The sequence below is a fragment of the Pipra filicauda genome, unplaced genomic scaffold (genome assembly GCF_003945595.2).
Source record: "Pipra filicauda isolate LSUMZ 115617 unplaced genomic scaffold, ASM394559v2 scaffold62_size3274119_pilon, whole genome shotgun sequence".
Classification (NCBI taxonomy): Eukaryota; Metazoa; Chordata; class Aves; order Passeriformes; family Pipridae; genus Pipra; species Pipra filicauda.
In genome coordinates this window covers 2,045,653-2,064,040 of record NW_024104787.1, presented here as the reverse complement: position 1 = coordinate 2,064,040, position 18,388 = coordinate 2,045,653, and the positions used below count along the sequence as shown (strand labels likewise).

The window sequence follows — 18,388 nt, the reverse complement described above, 5'->3', positions numbered from 1 at the left end:
AAATTCATGTGCAATGTGTCATTTGCTACGTGTTTCCACTTTGGTGTGAAAAAAATATGTACTTTTAACAGTTCACTGTTCCTTTAGTACACATTCATCTGTACAAATCCTACCATGGGAGGGAATATAAATATGATTTATAGCATGTTTATATTGGAAAAATCTTTCTTCTCCTTCTCATCATAAAGTGCACAGTGCAGCTAAATGAATAAAAAGTAAGCACTGCAAACTCTTAAGGTAGGTACACTTAAACTAGTTTAAACAGTCTTTAACTTAATGCAATAACTTATCAAATAAAGGAGTCTTAACTGGTTTTAGCGTATCTACCTCAGGGGTTCACAGCAGCCAAGCTAAATCAACTCAGTGACACTGATGCAAAAATAACAGATGCTGTCCAGTCTCAATAAGATAGCTTGGTGTACCATGTGGACACAAGACTGCAAGAAATACAGGCATTTGCATAGTTTATGAACAGAATTAAGGCAACAGAAGATACTTAGTTTCCATAATCCATAAAACATTCAGGCTTAATGAGATCGAGGCAAGGGTTTGGAGCACTATACAGGGAAGGTAGCACCACAATCAAATCCTTCCTGAAGTCCTGCAATCCTGCAAGCACTTTCAGACGCAAGTTGCAACAGAGTTTGTGGTTCTTGTAAGCTCCTCTCATTCTTCACCTTCTTTCCCACTAGGTTATTTTATACAAGTGACCATTATGATACATACACGAGCTCTTCACAAAAACACTATACTTACTTTCCTAATTTTGAGTTGCCCCATTTACTTTTGGTGGCAGCCAACTAATAAGTTCTTTTATCAGTGGCTGTCACTTTCCTAGATTGTTTCTGCAGTCTAATGTTTAATAGGGACCAATTCCAAGGCAGGGAATGGCCACTATAAGTACATACATGAAGTACTAAGTGCTAAGCAAACACTTTAGCTTTTAAACCATCAGGTCTTGGTATACTGTAATTCCTTCCTTTTTCAGTAGTTGTTGATAAATGTAGAGCATCTTATAAGAAAAAGGTTCCATTTTCTTTTGAGATATAAGTGAACAAAAGGATAAGCACACAGCAAAATCCATTGGATTAGCCTTGAGTTTTTACAAATCTAATGCTAAACAAAAGTTAAGAAATAATTGCTTTTGTTCAGTTAGACATAATTTGAACATCTCTCTCTTGCAAATTAGCTACTTTGAATTCATCTGTACTTGCATAGCCAGCCTTCCTTTTACTGGATGTGCATCTTTCTGAAAAGGCTTAATTTCTCTTGCAGGACTGACATATGAAATCAGTCGAGGATACTTGGTAGCCCTAAAAGGAACTGCTCTACATCCATGCACCACTTACGGGTAAAGCCTAGCCATGGTCCCGCCTGTAACAACACTTCTACTGCTCCATGTGGGGCCAGGACTTCAATAGCATAGCTTGTGTCAACAAGTGAACAAAAGTCCAGTTCTCTCCCACACCCTCTTGCCATGCCTTGAAAACCGCTCAGCGCAATTCCGGGTGGCCAACCCAGTTCAAATAGTTGGTAAAAAACCACTGACAAAAGAGCTACCACTTTAAAAGATGTGGTGATGAAGATATTTGGCTTAATGGTCGGCTTTGCTGGCTCATAACCACTAGTTAAACTAATAATTCAAATCCCAGTAGAGTCCACAGCATTCTTCTAAGCTATATACGCTGAGTATCAGGAATTCAATTGCAGGGAGGTCCTCCACATGATACTCTAAAAACCATGCCTCAGCATCCCTGGAAATGCTTCCCTTTCCTGACAGCCATGCAGCATGCTAATCATCCCCTGGCTTTACTTCCACTCCAAAACTTTTAACACTTCCCCGTGAATAGATGTTATCTGTTCAGAGGTATATGAAATGCTTTAAAGACCACATAAAATAAAATTGACTATTATTAGTGAATTTGTTTAATTCTAAGAGGGGAAAAAAGAACATGTAGAAAGATCCCCTTGAAGCAGTCAAAAATTAAAGCTGCATTTCAAATGCCTCGATCAAGGAGGGGAAAGTTCAGTTGAGAAAAGCATGGGGAGGAGAGGACAAGGGGAGTTTACAGAAGGAAAAGAAAAATGTCCTCAGCCAAAACAGAAGCTCAGCATTTGGACTGTTCTCCTCTCCATTTCATTCCTCTACTGCATTACTCTCTGGTCCTGCAGCTAAACGTTCCAGGCAGATATTTATCTGCAGCACTTCTCAATTAGCAAATAAATAAATTTGGGTTTATTTCAAGCCGTCAAAAATGTTAAATACTATGAGAACCTGGAACTCTATATGGCTTGCTGCCTTCAAGGCCAGACCTCTCTGTATCCCTAACCTAGACCTGGAAACAGACTTTGGATAACAGTAAAGATGTAGTCAAAATTATAAAGCTTCCATTGAAGAACTGGGAGTTATTGGCTCTGAAAATTTTCCAAACCTAGTTATAACCTCATGGAGCAAATTAAAACTAATTTACTGAGTAGGATGTAAGTATTCCTTGTTTATGAAACAGACAGAATGTTAACCTGTGGGATCTGTGCCTTATTTTGTCACTGCCTTCTTTGTCATGACTTGGAAGAACTAGCCCTTCTTAGAGGCCTCTGGCTTACACCTTTAAAATGCGTTGGAAACATGTAATTGAGAATACTCTTGGATGAAACTGGGATTCCACCTTAAGAAGGCAATCACGAGGCAGACTCCTGGGGCCATGGCACGCCTCTGACAACAGTTTACAAGAATGCAATGTCAGTTCAGAAGTTTCCTCTGGCCTGCATTTCCTCAAAACAAAGAACGCAAATGCTCACATGAATAATAGTATGACAGGGCAAGGACTTTCTCTTGTGGCAAACTCCAAAGAAACACCTCTTCCTGCCTCTTCAAAATCTGTAGATTATAAATTCCACTGAGCAATAGAGTCTCTTTCACCTCAAAGAATTTACCGGTATTGTGAAATGCTGGTATAAAAGATGCTATGTACAAACACATCATATTAATTACAAAATTCCTAGGGAAAAAAACTTACCTAAGCATTTGGGGCAACACTGTCCAGCAGGAATGTGACTGAGGTGCTGAGGACATGAGAGAATGGGGCAGACTTCTTGGATACACTGTGTCCTGCCACCCTGAAGGAAAATAGGCTCAGTTAGAAAAAAAATTGAAGCAAAATATCAAGTAGATGTGCACACACACACACACACAGACTGGTAACAAGGTCTTGAAAAACCTTAGCCAAAGCTAACAGAAACTTCTGCTTGCGTCAAGCATAGGACATGTACACCTGTCCTACAAGACTTCCTATATTGCTTGCAGAGACGTTGGATTATTCATCTTTTTTTTAAGCTCTCAAACAATGAATGTAATAGCTGAAGAAACACTATCTTTCTATCTTATTTTTTGGTGTGGATATGAGAAAACCAGGGGAAAATAAAACCATTATCCATGAACCTTTCCGGATGTTCAAAAAAGTTACTAAGCAATTTTTTACATTATTCTTCATCTCCTGTGTCGTGCCCTTCTAGGCTTGTCTGGGACAGGGATTAAGTGCTGAAGCAAGATGAGAGCAGGTGTTCTTCAACTACGTCCATGACCTCAGAAACCAAATAATCCAAAATCACTTAAGAAAGCACATTCTTGCTAGCCTGCAAGTCCAACTATGCAAACCCAGAAGGCCTGCTTTCTTCAGAGGACTGAAAACCAAGAGGGTATATGAAATTCTGAAAATGAATGAGGAAAAAAAAAAGAAAAAAAATTAAGCAAACTAAACTGGATATATCCTGGTGTATCAACAAATACCAGAAACAGAGGCAAAGACAAAAGCACAGAAAATATGTCTAAGATTAAGTCAGTCAAAAGAGATTTTTGTTCTCATTCTGCTCTGTTGCCTGATTACTTCACCGTGCTTTTAGAATACTGTGTTTAGCTCTAGACCCCATATCAACATGTGCTCCATATGGTCATAAGAGGTCCAGGCTGTCAAACTTCAAAACTCAGTCCATCTTTGTCTTAGCAAGGAAAGTCAGTTCTTTTCATCTAACTGTCTTGCCTTATTTATCACTCAGAGCTGCAGGATCATCCCAACAATAAGCTTTGTATTCCTGAAAGCTGTGATTGAAGACTTATGAACAGTCTCCTCCCACCTACATGCTGGATTGCTCTCGGGGCTCCCTGGGGAAAGGTGGAAAAAGCCATTCATTTTGAAGAGCTCTGTGCCTGAAATAATCATATACCATTCCACTCCTAATGGCCTCAGTGAATCATGTAAAAGCTTTTACATATAGGCAGACCCACGTATACACTGTTACACAGAAAATAACATGCTGACTGTACCCCCATTCTTTTCAGGCACTGAAGTCTACCTGTCCCATGGGGCTACCAAAGCATCCTGAATGCACATGGCTAAGGACTGCTCGTAATTCTTTCACTGTAGCATGCAGAAACACAGAGTTTATTGTAGACTGAAATGACTGCTCTAAATTAAGGGTCAGACCAGAAACCTGACAAATTGAAATTAATTCTTCACTGATGTTCCTTAGTATGCTCAGGGAACAGCTCTGTGAGAAGAGACACAGGTGCAGAATGAAAGAAGGGCTCTCTGAAGCAGTACCGTCTTTCATCCCAGGGAAAAAGGCTTTGAGAAGACAAAGTTCAAACTTCAGAGACGGTTCAGAAAAAGAGAAAGTAGGGTACAGAGGCCTCAGCCAGCCTGGTGACAGGATGAGGAATATATCCATGGAAGTTACAAGGAAAGGCTAAGAGAATTGGGATTGTTCAGCCTGGAAGAAAAAGGGCTTCAGGGTGACCTAATTGCAGCCTTCCAGCACCTGAAAGGAACCTACAAGAAAAATGGAGAGAGACTATTTACAAGAACGTGTAGTGACGGGACAAGGGGGAATGGCTTTAAAATGGAAGAGAAAAGGTTTGGATTGGATATTAGGAAGAAATGCTGTACTATGAGGGTGGTGAGGCACTGGAACAAGTTGCCCAGAGAAGCTGTGAATGCCCCATCCCTGGCAGTGTTCAAGGCCAGGTTGGATAAGGCCTTGAGCAACCTGGTCTAGTGAAAGGTGTCACTGCACATGGCAGGTGGGTTGGAAATAGATGATCTTAAAGGTTTCGTCCAAGCCAAGCTATTCTGTGATTCAGCAAAGATAAAGCAATGCTCCACACATTATGAGCTGAGGTTTCATCTTGTCTCAGCAGTTTTCTCAAGAGACATAAAAGAAGGGAAGATGAAACAGTACTTTCTAATTCTCCCACAAGAGGTCCATCTTCGAGAAAGACAGAGAACAAGTCTTCCCTTAAATGAAAGCATGGAGCCAATCCAGCTAGCCATCCATCTGCTTCTGCTAAGCTCCTACCTCAATTATGATATTTTGCTGTTCAATAAGGATACCAGTAGCTTGGCAGAGTTGAAAGACGCACCATTCCAGGCTGCGTCTGACTTTGCTGGGCACACTGGATGAAGGACAGAGTGCAGTTTCTGGGTAGGCTACCCACATGCCTGGTGCACAGCATGGATGCAGCTGTATGCTAGGACAAGTGGAGAGGAAAACGTCTGCAGAAAAAACTGTCTGTCCAAAACTCCCCAAAGGTTGTGAGCCTGTGGTAAGTCATCTCCAAGAGCCTTGGGCTTCATCTACCATGAGGGTGAGAACAGTGACTACCACCAATAGCTTCTCTTAACCGGACTTTTAAAGCACTCATGAAATCCCAGGAGGACAGAGGCTTCCATACTCCCAATTTGTTACTGATAACAAGCATGTCTAAACTTAATAATATTTTATATATATGTTATTTAAGGTTAAAGGTTAACATCAGTATTATCAGAACCATATTTCTTGTGGGCATCTCGTTTTCTATTTTTCTTGCAGGTTTTATCTCTGTGCTTTAGTGAAGCTATAAATCATCTAAAGAAGATTACTCCCTAGTTTTGCCCTATATTCACCTTGTGCTTGAAAGACTGTTAATCCTCCAATTGAAGTAAAATTTCCATTGATTTTACAGAATATTTTGTCTAAGTGCTGGCTGGCATTACTATTCAGTCCACAGTGGATTGTAGAAATTTATTTTTAACTTTCATTCTAGAAGAAGTGCTACCAGTGAGGTTATCCTTACAGAAAAAAAAAAAAAAGGAAATATCAAAATTACATTTCTCTCAACTCCAGGATACATATTCCAGACATTAGGAGCAAGGTCAGACACACACTGTAGACTCAGCAGGGATTGTTGTAAGAACTAAGACAGATGTTCAAGGTTGTCTCCAGCTATGAATAAAGATTTTACGTCACCAGCATGAGAAAGAAAAACTTTGAAAGTTCAACAGGGTCACTACTGAGCAAGCCTGCCCCATGTCAGTAGCACGAGAAGCCAAATAAAGACACAACTAAGTGACTGTTTGTCTTCAACCACTCTAGCACAGTGCGAGTAGCTACAGTCACCATGAACATATCAAGAGACATTATCATTTCTGTGACAGCAATGGCATAAAGGCAATAAATAGAAATATACCAATAAAGAGATAGGCATATGATTTGGGAGTCACATAATGAGTGTTACCATTCTGGAATAAAAAAAAATATTAAGGCATTCAAGGACTCCTGTTTCATTACACCACGTTGGCTGATGTGTATAGGGCTTTTTATGTCAACTGGATGGTGTATTGTCTTACATACACTTGCTGGTCACCAGAAGCTCTGTCTGACATATTAACTACTGTGTCATAGTAAAGATTTTCACTACTTCCCAAACATGTACTAAATACATAAACCAGGTCTGCAACATGTACTATGCAAACATCTCCAAAATATCCCCAGAATCACATGCTTGTAAACCCATACCTTGAGTTTACAATCAGATTACAATCCCTGATGTGCCATGTAAGTAGACTTCGAGTGTAAAAGGGAGAGGATACCGTATTTAGAGTGGGGGTTTAATCTGGAAATAAAATAGGTGTTCTCTCTCAAATCAGACAAGAGACTCCAATTCTTATAAGAATGCTGGTGCAGAATGTGGCGGACAGCCCATGGGAGTAACTTCACCCCTACACAGTATTTCAGAGTCCCTGAAAGAGAGACGTCATGCATGGTGAGAGTATCCTGGAAGGGTCACGGGAGGAAGAGTTTTAGGAAATGCACAAAGTAGCAAACCAGGTCTCAGCATAAAAGCAAACAGTGCATCAATCAGTTCAGCAAACAGACAGACAGACAAGCCAGAGCTTCCCACATCCATGCAGCCTGATCTGTTGTCTAGACTAGGATTTTAAAAATGCCTCTTTAGAAAGTATTGGATAAAATTCAGAATAGGGAGATCTTGAGCTTCAATCCAAAACAACAGATATTTATACTGCCTTGTGTGCGCTAGATTTTTAAACTCTGCATCTAGATTTAAAACTCTATTTTCTGAGATATCTCTGCTATAGAAAGACTTTAGGAAATGGTCCTTGTGACAGTATAAAGTGATATCCTGAGAACTGCATGTGAAGGAAATGCTCATATTTAATTTAATATCAGGCCACAGAGATTAGTGTAGATATAAATAATCATCTTAAATGTCTTAAAAATTACCTAAAATCAATACAGATTAGAAATGGTACACTAAAAGATTCTTATTAATAAATTACTAAAGCAAACTCTGGGGCAAAGCAAAGGCATAATTCTTAAAACTGTCTCAGTGTGATGCAAAGGCTTTCCTGGACACAGCAAAAGAAGTATAAAGAACTCTGTCAATTTCCAGCAGGTAAGAGTTTGACTCTACCACCTCTCCCTCCATGTGCACCCTTAGGATACACTCAGTTAGGTGTACAGTTTGTGGCATCAACAAGCTGCAATAACAAGAAATTTTGATTAGTTGTCTCCAACTATTATAAACTCATGTTCTGGGCTCCTAGCAAATTGGAAGTGCACAGAATTTGAACATCTTGACCTAAAACCAGGAACCAAAAAGTCTCCGTCTTTTGGAAGTCAATGTGTATGTGGTTGTATACAGTTGCTGGGGAATTAATTATATTATTCATTAGTTATTAATTTAGGATAGAATGAAGCCTCTAAACACTGTTATGCTTTCCATCAATCAAATAGCATGTGTATAAAGAGACTCATGTAAGTACCAAGCCTATCCAGTCTGGCCATCTATTCCACTTCTCAAAAACCACATTTCTCGGGATTGGTTAGATTAAGCAAATTAATTTTCTCTTTTGTAGAGGTAAGTGGGTTGCTGTTTGTTTGCTGAAATGTCACAGCATCCTCCTAGAGACTGAAGTATGTTGCTCTGGGATGCAGCACTCCACTGTGAAATCTGATTGCTGGGGAGCTGCTGGTCCTGCTTATTTCAAGTTTCAAAACATGAGTTGCACTGACTCTCCTGTGGGAGGAGGTGAAGGACCAGGCTGAAAGGGAACATTCTGGGACATGAAATTATGGCTTGTACAGTAGCTTTCTTTGAGGTATACACAGGCAGAGACACTGCTCCTTAATTTCATAGTTTCTGGAAATGCAGAAGGGCTCCTTGGGGAAGGTCACATAGCGCTCTGCTCTCAGCTGGGGGACTCAGTGCAACCTTCGTCATATTTCTCCAGTCTAATAGTGCTATGCAGAAGTGTTGCTGGGATTATATTGCATCTGGCTTCACAGTCCAGCTGAAATAAAATTGTTTGCTGACCCAACAGCCTAGTTGCAGAGTCAAGCAGCTGAACAGCCAGCAGCCCTCTCCCCTCCAGGGCTTACACACTGAGCTCTTGGCTCTGTTGAAAGCGATGTTGTAAATAGCCCTTCTTCACTTGGAAGCCTTGCAAATTTAATCATGGAGTGTACTTTTCCCCTTTCAGGCTGATTTCCTAAGGAAAGAAGGATTATGCAGGCAGAAATCAGGCACACCTGTAGCTTGTGAATCCCTGATCAGCTTCAGCCACAAATGATCAAGGGACTCATCTGAAAAAGGTATACAGAGATAAAATAGCAAAAATCAAAGTGACATTAAGATCTCAAGGACATTTAGTTCCTATAAGTGTTGTTAGTTTTTGTTTGTTTGTTTGTTTGTTTGTTTTTTAAACAGACTGCTGTAGAGAGTAGAGAGCCCCCAGTTTCTTTCCCAGAAGGAACACTGGAAAGCATCCTACAGTGTTAGGAATCAGCTGGCCTTCCAGCCAGCATCTCCCAGACCTCCTGCCTTTCCTTCAGTGCTTGTGTCCTGGAGGTGATGGAGATTGCAGTTAGGGCAGATAAGGAATCAAGTGTCACACATCTAGAGAAACAGAGCTTCATCACTTCTTCTGCTCCTAGAACAGTATTCCTACATTAGCAGGAACAGGGGGGCATAAGATAGGTAAGAGAGGTCTGTGTCCTGCACCCTTCCCATGAGAAGAGGCATTTTTCTTCATTTCTTTCCTGTGTTTGTGGTTTTTTCCCCCCATACCCAAAAGGATTCGTGATACCTGTGGTTCCAATCTGGCCAGCAACTACCGTAAGTGCTGGATGCTTTCAGCTGGAGCTCACATATTTGTTCTGCTTTGGGAGCGGTTACTTTATTGATCCTTCTCCTGGACAGTTCAACAGCTGAAGCTTTTCCAGGTTAGATCTGTTTCTCTCAACATATCTCTCCTGCAAGCAGAAGTAATGTGTCTCACAAATTATTCTGTACTTTTTATTAGGTACTTTTTAATGTCTCTAAAGTTACATGCAGACAGCAGAGCTTTCAACTCTGTAACAGAAATGCCTATTCCTTCTTCTGCCAGTTGATAGTGGGTTAAAAACAGAACAGTACCTCTCAACAACTCAGAGATGCAAGCCAAACAACTTTGTGGACTGTTTAATTATCCCCAGCACTATTTCTAGCAACAGACTATCACTTTTCTGAATTTTTTTCTCAGTGAAAGACTATCTAAAAAGTTATCTTAATTTTCTCAACTTTATGAACACCACTTAATGCTATATAGCAGTTTAGTTCTTGCTTACAGCATGCAGATGATTGGCCAGCATCTTAAATCCAGCTTTTCCTCTAACCTGAATCCTTTCACATCATCTCCATCACTTGCTGCCTTTCACACACTTACTGATCAAACTCTCTTCCTTGCTGCAGTTCTCATACTGATTGCTGTTCCTGTGCTATTACTTATACAGTCCATTCTGGGTAGTAGTATCAAAAGGCCTTAGACTTCTGAAATTAAAAATAGCTCATTATTTATAGGCAGCTAGTTAACAGAAATGCCACAATCACAGGTACCACTGCACATATCTTCCAGACATCTTGGTGTTTCCTATAGGTCACACATCTTTATGCAGGCTATACTTCCCACTCTAGTCTCCCCACCAGGTGCTTGACAAGGCACACTCAGTACCAAGTCATCTCTCTGCTGCTAAGGAAAACCAGGATAGAGATCTAGCACCATACAGTACACACCACAGCACAACACCTTTCTATAATGTTGGAGGTTATAACCTGGTGGAAGAGGTGGATTTTAAGGCAGGATGTAGGCAAGGACTGCATCAAAGGTCATACATATCCATGGGGGTTTTTCCATTGATTTTCATCCACTTTGGATGACAGCATTTTGAATAAAAGTCCCAGAAATTGCATAGGCAGTGGTGAAAAATGAGCCAAGATAACCACTTCAGCAGGAATGGGCCAGGAGGGCAGCCACACACTGCAGAAAGGGGTTCTCCACCACCTTGGGGCTAAAGAGCAGGAGCTTTGTAGGGACAGCAGAAAGGAAGCAAAGACATTGGCAAGGAAACAATTCTGGCACACCACTGTAGAAGAGAGTTCAGCTATTCATGATTAATTTAGCTGTTACACCAGAGGTCTCCAGTGACTATGGAAGCCTTGCTGTGAGCCACATGATTATTTATTTCTCTTCTAAAAAGAACTGTTTCTATGAAAAATTGCAATAAAACACGTTAAGCTGGAAACTGTCTGTGGCCAGAAAACCTATTAAAAACCACTAATAAGCTTCTTCAGCTTATTCATGTCCTATTCCAGATAATAAGAAAGTTAGGGTTAAATCCAAGGGACTTTCCTAACTTCGGTTATTAGAAGCAGAGCAGTAGCTCTGTAAAACAGGTCCTGGCTTCTTGCAGCCATGACTTTTCCCCTGAATCAGTTGGAGCCTGCTTTGTTTTCATTGGCATCAAGAACACATGAAGCACAGTCCAGCGGGTGTACAGTTGTGTATACACCACCAGTGCATTTGCATAATGTTTCAAAGTCCTAACTCAATGCTTACAGAATGATAGCCACTGCCACAATGTATTTATACAAATAGCACTTGCTTTTCATAAGATAAACTTGCACAAAGGGTTTTTTTTCTTTTTTTTCTTTTGTTTTTCTACAGCATGAGCTTTGCGATACTACCTTATAAGCTTTTCTTACTATGTCCCACAGTAAATGGTACTCCCCCATACTTTGGCAGCTATCAAAGACTAGCTTCACCCCCACTTCCAAATCCCACATTACACTGCAGTACAGGCCTCCCTTCTGAGAACAGCTTTTCCTTCTAAACAGTTGGTTCACAGAGATATAGTTATTAAATCCCTCCAGTGTCCCCAGTGTGTTTCCTGCACACAGAGAATACTAGTACCATTGTGGTCCTGAGAAAGGTGACAATTCTGACTCTCACTTCATCATCATTCTTTAAAATACTTGGTCACAGCAAGAAACTCTACAGATGTATCCACACAGCTTTGCCTTAGAGCATTAATTTTGAACAATTCACTTTAAGTTATCTGCAGGAATAAATTGCAAGACTTGAGTGAATTAAATCCCCAAATTCTGACATCTGGCATTTAGATACAAAATAAAGGCTTTCTCTTCAATGATGCAGATACTTTCTTGTAGACAATATGAATTTCATTTCATCTCATGGTTTGAAACTTCAGGTTTTGGGGTGCAAAAGTATAAACAAGCTTATAAGTAAAACCAACTAGGGTTGTTCTTGGAAGAGCAAAAAAGCACACAATTTAGAAGAAGGTGCCTGCACGCCTGAATTTTGAAAAGTTGTTACTAGGTCAAAACATACCAGAATAGCTCACATCAAATCACTGTTCCATTCACAAGCAAAGAGAACAAATCTCCTTCAGTGGTTCAGGGCTATGAGGTATTGGAGAAGTTGAGACTTAATCCTTTGACAGCTGTTTCTACAATTTATGGATGACCTTGCCTCAAGGTCTGATGATAAAGCACATTGATATCTGTAGAACATCCATAGTAAAATAAATCATACTGTCATACTAGTAGTAAGGACACTTCTAGCTTTTTACAAGACCTTTATACATGCACGTACCGTCCTTCAATATTATGCTCTATGTATACTGCTGAGGTAGCCTCAGGAAATATAGGATTACATACACACTGCTTCCTTTAATGCATCCATCACAGGTTTTCATTAACAGGAGATCCTGGTTGTCCTAAGCACTTAGCAAAAAGAGTTAAAAATACACTTTAAAATGTTATGTGAGAAAGAAGTAAACTGCAAGAAAAACTGAAATAGTGAAATAGTCACAGAGGTAGCTTCAATCTACCTGAAGTAATGTAGAATTAGACTCACTGTCAGTCAACGGTACCTATCAGTGGTAACATCCCTAATACTACGGTGCATAATTACACAGCTCTGCACTACCTAGAGCTGTTCATCCCCAGAGATATGACTTGGCTCGACTCCAGAGCAGGGCACACTTTGGCTTGTGATCAAGGTAAAGTAACATGTTTTAGTCTTAAACACAAGCCTGAGCAAGGGGTGCTGAGGAATCTGCAGTTCTCCACAAATAGCCTTGGGAAGTACTTTGATTAGGAATCATTTACAAGTCACAGTTCCTCTACCACTTCCTCCTTCCTCCAGGGGTAATGACTTACAGAAGCATCAGCAGCAAACGCTGACATTTCCCAGCCCTGGCTAGCAAGACTGATAGAAGAATAACAGGGTTTTTTCCCTCATTCCTAGCTTGCAAACAATCTGCACATGCATGGGTAGAGGGTGGCTGAAACCCTAAGAAATCCATTCCTCCTTCACACCCATTCGTGGACCATGACACACATTCAGATCTCCCATGTCTTTTCTTTCATTTTTTTCACTATAAAGTACACATCCAGCTACTGCTGTTACTTTATGGATGGGATCCTGTTGCTAATTAATGGCTTCTCATTTGTAACAAAGCATCTGTAAGAGGCTGATGTAATTTGTAATTTGAGGTAAATTGTAATTTCCTCAGGGCTAGCTTAGGCACGATGAAGAATCTACAGGAATATGGTGCCATGTAGGCATCTACAGCACACCAGGGCTGGCTATATTTTGGGCAGGCCAGCTCTTTCAGCACCTGCCTAAAGGCCTGCTGCTGTTCTTGCTCTGGGTCAGCCTCATTATGGCAAGCAAACCAGCTTGGAACTGATCTCGAAGCTAAACTCACATTACACTCACAAAGTTGATAGTCTTATATCTAAATTCTTTGCAAGGCAATATACATAGGCCATATTCAGGCCACAGCACATGACCAACTTCATCCAAAAAGACAGCCAGAGGAGTTGGAAATACTTGTATCTACCTTTCCCATAACAGTCTGCTAACCGAAGAACTTCAAAATAGAAGAACAGCCTGAGGCAAGGGCACTCCATCATCCTCTTGATAAAGCAATACCACAGAGCAGTCAAGAATTAAAAGAACCATATGAACCATTAGGTTGTCTAGAAAGAAGGTGTAGATTTTTAGAGCCTATTGAAGAGGGCTTATACCCCTCAAAGAATTTTTCAGATCTGGGTCTTCTCACACAGGAAGACCTTTCTGCATTTTACATTTCAGAAAATACTGACATCATATTAACACTAAGAATGGGGGTCACACCACATGCCACTGGAAATGCAATTACAATGCAATCCTATATTCGGCTTACTGCTTTATCATCAACAACCATTAATAGTCCCTAAGAGAGAAGACAAACAAGCAAACAAAATCTGGGTTTGGTTGCAAGTGTAGGTGTCTCCTTGGCCTTGTTAAGCCTCCTTTTTACCTGTCTAATGATGTAAAATGGTCTTAAAATCAGCATAAAGTGACTCATTAAAGACTCATATAGGAAACAGAAACATATATTTTTATATGTAGGATTTGCTGAAGTACTGGGAAGAAGTAAGTTAATTAGACAAGCAAAGACATTTGAAAAAATGTGAATTATTTATATTGCAACCCTCATCCCATAGGCAGAGAACTTGGATAGTTTAATTAAACTCTTAATTTTATGTAACATAAAATCTCTCCTGAGATTACAATCCAGAACTCTCTTCTCAGAAAGTTTTCAGCATTTGTTGTGTGTTCTCAGCTGCACACACTTCCAGTTATTAACCTTCCCTCTACTTCCCTGGCCTTGCAGGGTGGTTCTCTGATAATGCAAGAAAGTATTACTTGAAATTATTCTAAAGCAGAGAATAGCTATACACTCCAATCTATTATTGTAAGTTAACATTAATGGCCACTATACCTTTCAAAATGATACAATATTCCTTACTATTTAAAAAACAGACCCATCATATAAAACAGCTGCCATGTTTATTTAGATAAATGCTCCTCCACTCTTATAAAGTGGAGTCTGATGACAGATGCATTTTTAAGGCAAAAATAATAATTCTAGAAATGTCAGCATCTGCTTCTTTTCAGCCTAGCCTGACAGATTCACACATCATTTTTCATCCACAAGAAGAGTTTCTTTTTTTGTACAGAGAATCAGAAAACACGGGTGTAAATTACTGGTCCTGAGGCCTGACGCTTTTATTAGCATGTCACTGGTACTACACGTTAGGTCTGATTAGACATAGAGAGCATTGGTTTCCACAGTCCACTCCCCATGCAATGACGAAGGCTTGCACTTCCCTGACAGGAATTTTCCACCTGACTGTTCCATTTCTGAGAATTTGTATTTCTAAAGTTATAAGACGCAGTACAAAAATGCTGTATGTAGTTCCCGGGGTTACTGGAGATTAAAAGACATTAAAAAAAAAACCAAAAACCAACCACCAAAAAAACACAAAGCAAAATTTTGTTTCTGAATTCAATAAGAAGTCCAGCCTCCTGGCTCACACAGCTATCATTCTATAATTCATTTTCATGTATTTAGTACAGTAATTGTTGTTCTTTTAATCATGTACATAGAACTATTAGTAGATACAGCAGATGAGGCCCTATACTTTAGTCACTACAAACACACAAAGAATACTTCCTGCATCTTTACCCTACATCGCAGAGGAGCTCTGCAGGACTCACAGTTGCCTTCCAGAGAAATGCATGCCAATAGAAAGCATCACTCAAGGATAATTCTTTACAAACAAGCCACAAACAAACATATAAACAAATGGCCATTAGGTGTCTGCTAACCATCAGCAATTCTAGATAAAACATCTTTCAATTACTGACCAGTTAGAACAAATTAGAGCTGTAAGAATGGACCACACTAGGTAAAAAAGTCCCTCTGGGCAAAATTCCCATGTCACTAACCTGTGCTACCTCAGCCTCGCTGAACATCCAAGACATTCCCACAGCACTGGTAGACACGATAAAGGATTTACCATTGGAGATCCATACCTTCCTGGTACAACAGTGAGCAGCCAGGTGTGCTATTCAACAGCACAAAAATGCCTGTGTTGAATCACCAAAAGCTGTCCTACCCCTGGTAGCTGCTTTTCATAGCTGGCTATTTTTGTTTCAGATGACACTCAGGTTGTTACCCTAAACATTTTTGTGACAGTAAGACCTCTCCAGCATGGCTGCACAGAAAGGTGCTGACAAATCTCCTTATTTCTCCTTATTGAGATGGCCAAAGATGAAACATCACTTCCGGCCTGCCTGCAGGCCACACTGACCTCTTAGCACAGCAGTATGCCTGGGTAATACATCTCAGAAAAAGCAGACCATGAGCTGAGAACTTGAGGCTGCTCACATCCATTATAGGTGCTTGTACGAAGTGCTATCACTATATGACAACAAATTTTTCCCAGTTTTCCTTGGAGTGGGGAACTGCAGATTGTCTCCTGCAAGAGTAAGTAATTTATTTACATAGGTACAAACAATGTGGGTGCCCAGGCCACAGCAGACCTCGATGATCAGGACAGTATCTACATTCAATACCATACTGGTGGAAGCCTATTCAACCTAAGGCGACTGAAGGCTCACCCTAAGACCTTAAACCATCTCGTCCAGGAGCTGCTTTATGCTGATGACGTCGCCCTTGTCACTCACGCAGAAGCAGCCCTGCAGCGTTTAACATCCTGCTTTGCAGATGCTGCCAAGCTCTTTGGGCTGGAAGTCAGCTTAAAGAAGACAGAAGTTCTCTATCAACCTGCACCTCAGGAAGTCTTCCATCATCCCCACATCACCATTGGCCAATCAGTGCTCAAATCAGTCCAGCAGTTTAATTACCTAGGTAGCCTCATCTCCTTGGATGGTAAGACTGACGGGGAGATAGACAACAGGTTAGCAAAGGCATACAGTGCCTTCAGAAAGTTTCATAAAAGAGTTTGGCGAAATAAACACCCGAAGAAAAGTACAAAGATCAGTGTTTACAGAGCCATAGAGCTGTCTACTCTCTTATATGGATCTGAATCATGGGTCATTTACCTCCACCACCTGCGACTCCTAGAACGCTTCCATCAACGCTGTCTCCGTACAATCCTAAACATCCACTGGTCAGATTATGTGACCAATACATCTGTTCTAGAACAAGCAGCAGTCACAAGTATTGGGGCCATGTTGCTGAGAACACAGCTGCGCTGAGCAGGGCACATCTCAAGGATGAAAGATCACCACCTCCCTAAGATCCTGCTTTATGGTGAACTTGCCACCGGCTGCCGCATGAGAGGAGCCCCAAAGAGAAGATACAAGGACTCCCTGAAACAATATCTCAGCCTTGGCCATATCGATCAACATAACTGGTCTACTCTGGCCTCCAATCAGGAGGCCTGGAGACACACCATCTATAACGCTGCTGATGCCTTTGAGAAAGCACGCAGGATCACTCTCGAGAAGAAAAGACAACACAGAAGGAATTGTGTCTCGCAGAATATACCACCTAAGGAGTCTTTCTGCTGTGCCTTTTGCAACCAGACGTGCCTATCTCGTATTGGCCTTTTTAGCCACCAACGCGCTTGTGACAAACATGGGTAGAGCCCTTCCCAGATCTTCATTCACGAAGCCCAGCCATGATGATGACAAACAATGTGCTGCAGACTTTGAGCATAAACAAAGTTCTTGCCTGAGGAACCTTATGATCTAAATAGGTAACACAAAGCCAGGGAACAAATGGGAAGCAGCTTAACAAAACTGAAACTGTGACTGTCCTGTAAGCTTTGTGATTTCTTTGTTTGCTTACATGCTTTCTGGAATTTATCCTGCCTTTGCTCCTTGGCAAAAACATATTTTTACAGATGGGGCTAAAAATAGCAATGACAGAAACAGAGGACTGAAGTCGGTAAGTGTTGCCAAGCAAGCCTGCATGAGGTCTCTGCAATGCTGTGTCCAAATTAAATTGCTATTAGAGCAGCCATTGCTAAGGGCTTTCTATTTCACTATTTTGTGTGGGTGACAGGCACTTCTTTTATTGGCTATGCTTAATATTCCTGAACTCTTAATTATTAGGATTGATCATGCATATAATGTAAAAAAAAAGGTTATTTTTACTGACATTAAGCTTGTATTTTTTCAGTCACACAGGGGAGTATGATTGGCAACATCATTTTGTCTGTAGCTCAAAGACTCTCCAGGGACTTAAAAATTATTTTTATGATTTCTTTAGGAGAAAATGCTTTTTCTCTCATGCATTTTCAGATGGCACGAATAGATCAGTTTGAACTTTTTGCAAGTGTGAGCACAACTCTGACAAGTCCTGAACACTTGTAAGTCCTGATAAGGATTGGCAAAGCATCGTATTTTGAGATTAGACATAAAGGTTATTTTCAACCCTGAGACTTCCATTTCTCCCAAGGCCTCTGTAAAAATCATCCAGTAAAGTTATTCAGATGGTAACCTGCAAGTTACCAGACTGCATTCCCCCACACTAATTAAGACTTATGCAAAGGGAAAAACAAACCAATTCAACTTAGAAATCTATGCTGCTTTTCATGGAAGGATGGCCACCAAATTCCATGTGCCAAGTGTTCTTAAGTAGCATAAGCAAGAGAGGTGTCCTAGGAGAGGCAGTATAGGGGCCTTTATTTGACAGAGGCATGACAGAGCTTATTCCTTAGACATAAATGAAGTAGAAACAGCAAAATAAGAATGAAGGGAAATTCCTACTGCGAGCATCCCTCAAAATACTGCCTATTCTTCCCCTGCCACCTAAGTGTATGTACCAGAAGCAAGAGAATTGTCATTTAAGTGAAGGCAGAGATGAAAATGCATCACTCTAGATAACAGCACTACAATTTGGGGGG

At 40.6% G+C, this 18,388-nt stretch overlaps 1 protein-coding gene across 3 annotated transcripts in view; it reads right to left on the bottom strand.

Annotated features, from left to right (window-relative positions):
• The window catches only part of BMPER (BMP binding endothelial regulator), a 146,771-nt gene that overhangs the window by 68,979 nt on the left and 59,404 nt on the right, over window positions 1-18,388 (bottom strand). For all 3 annotated transcript variants that reach the window (XM_027729158.2, XM_039388271.1, XM_027729159.2), the window contains one exon: window positions 3,018-3,117. In XM_027729158.2, the coding sequence (XP_027584959.1) occupies window positions 3,018-3,117 (100 nt within the window). The remainder of the gene's footprint in view (window positions 1-3,017; window positions 3,118-18,388) is intronic.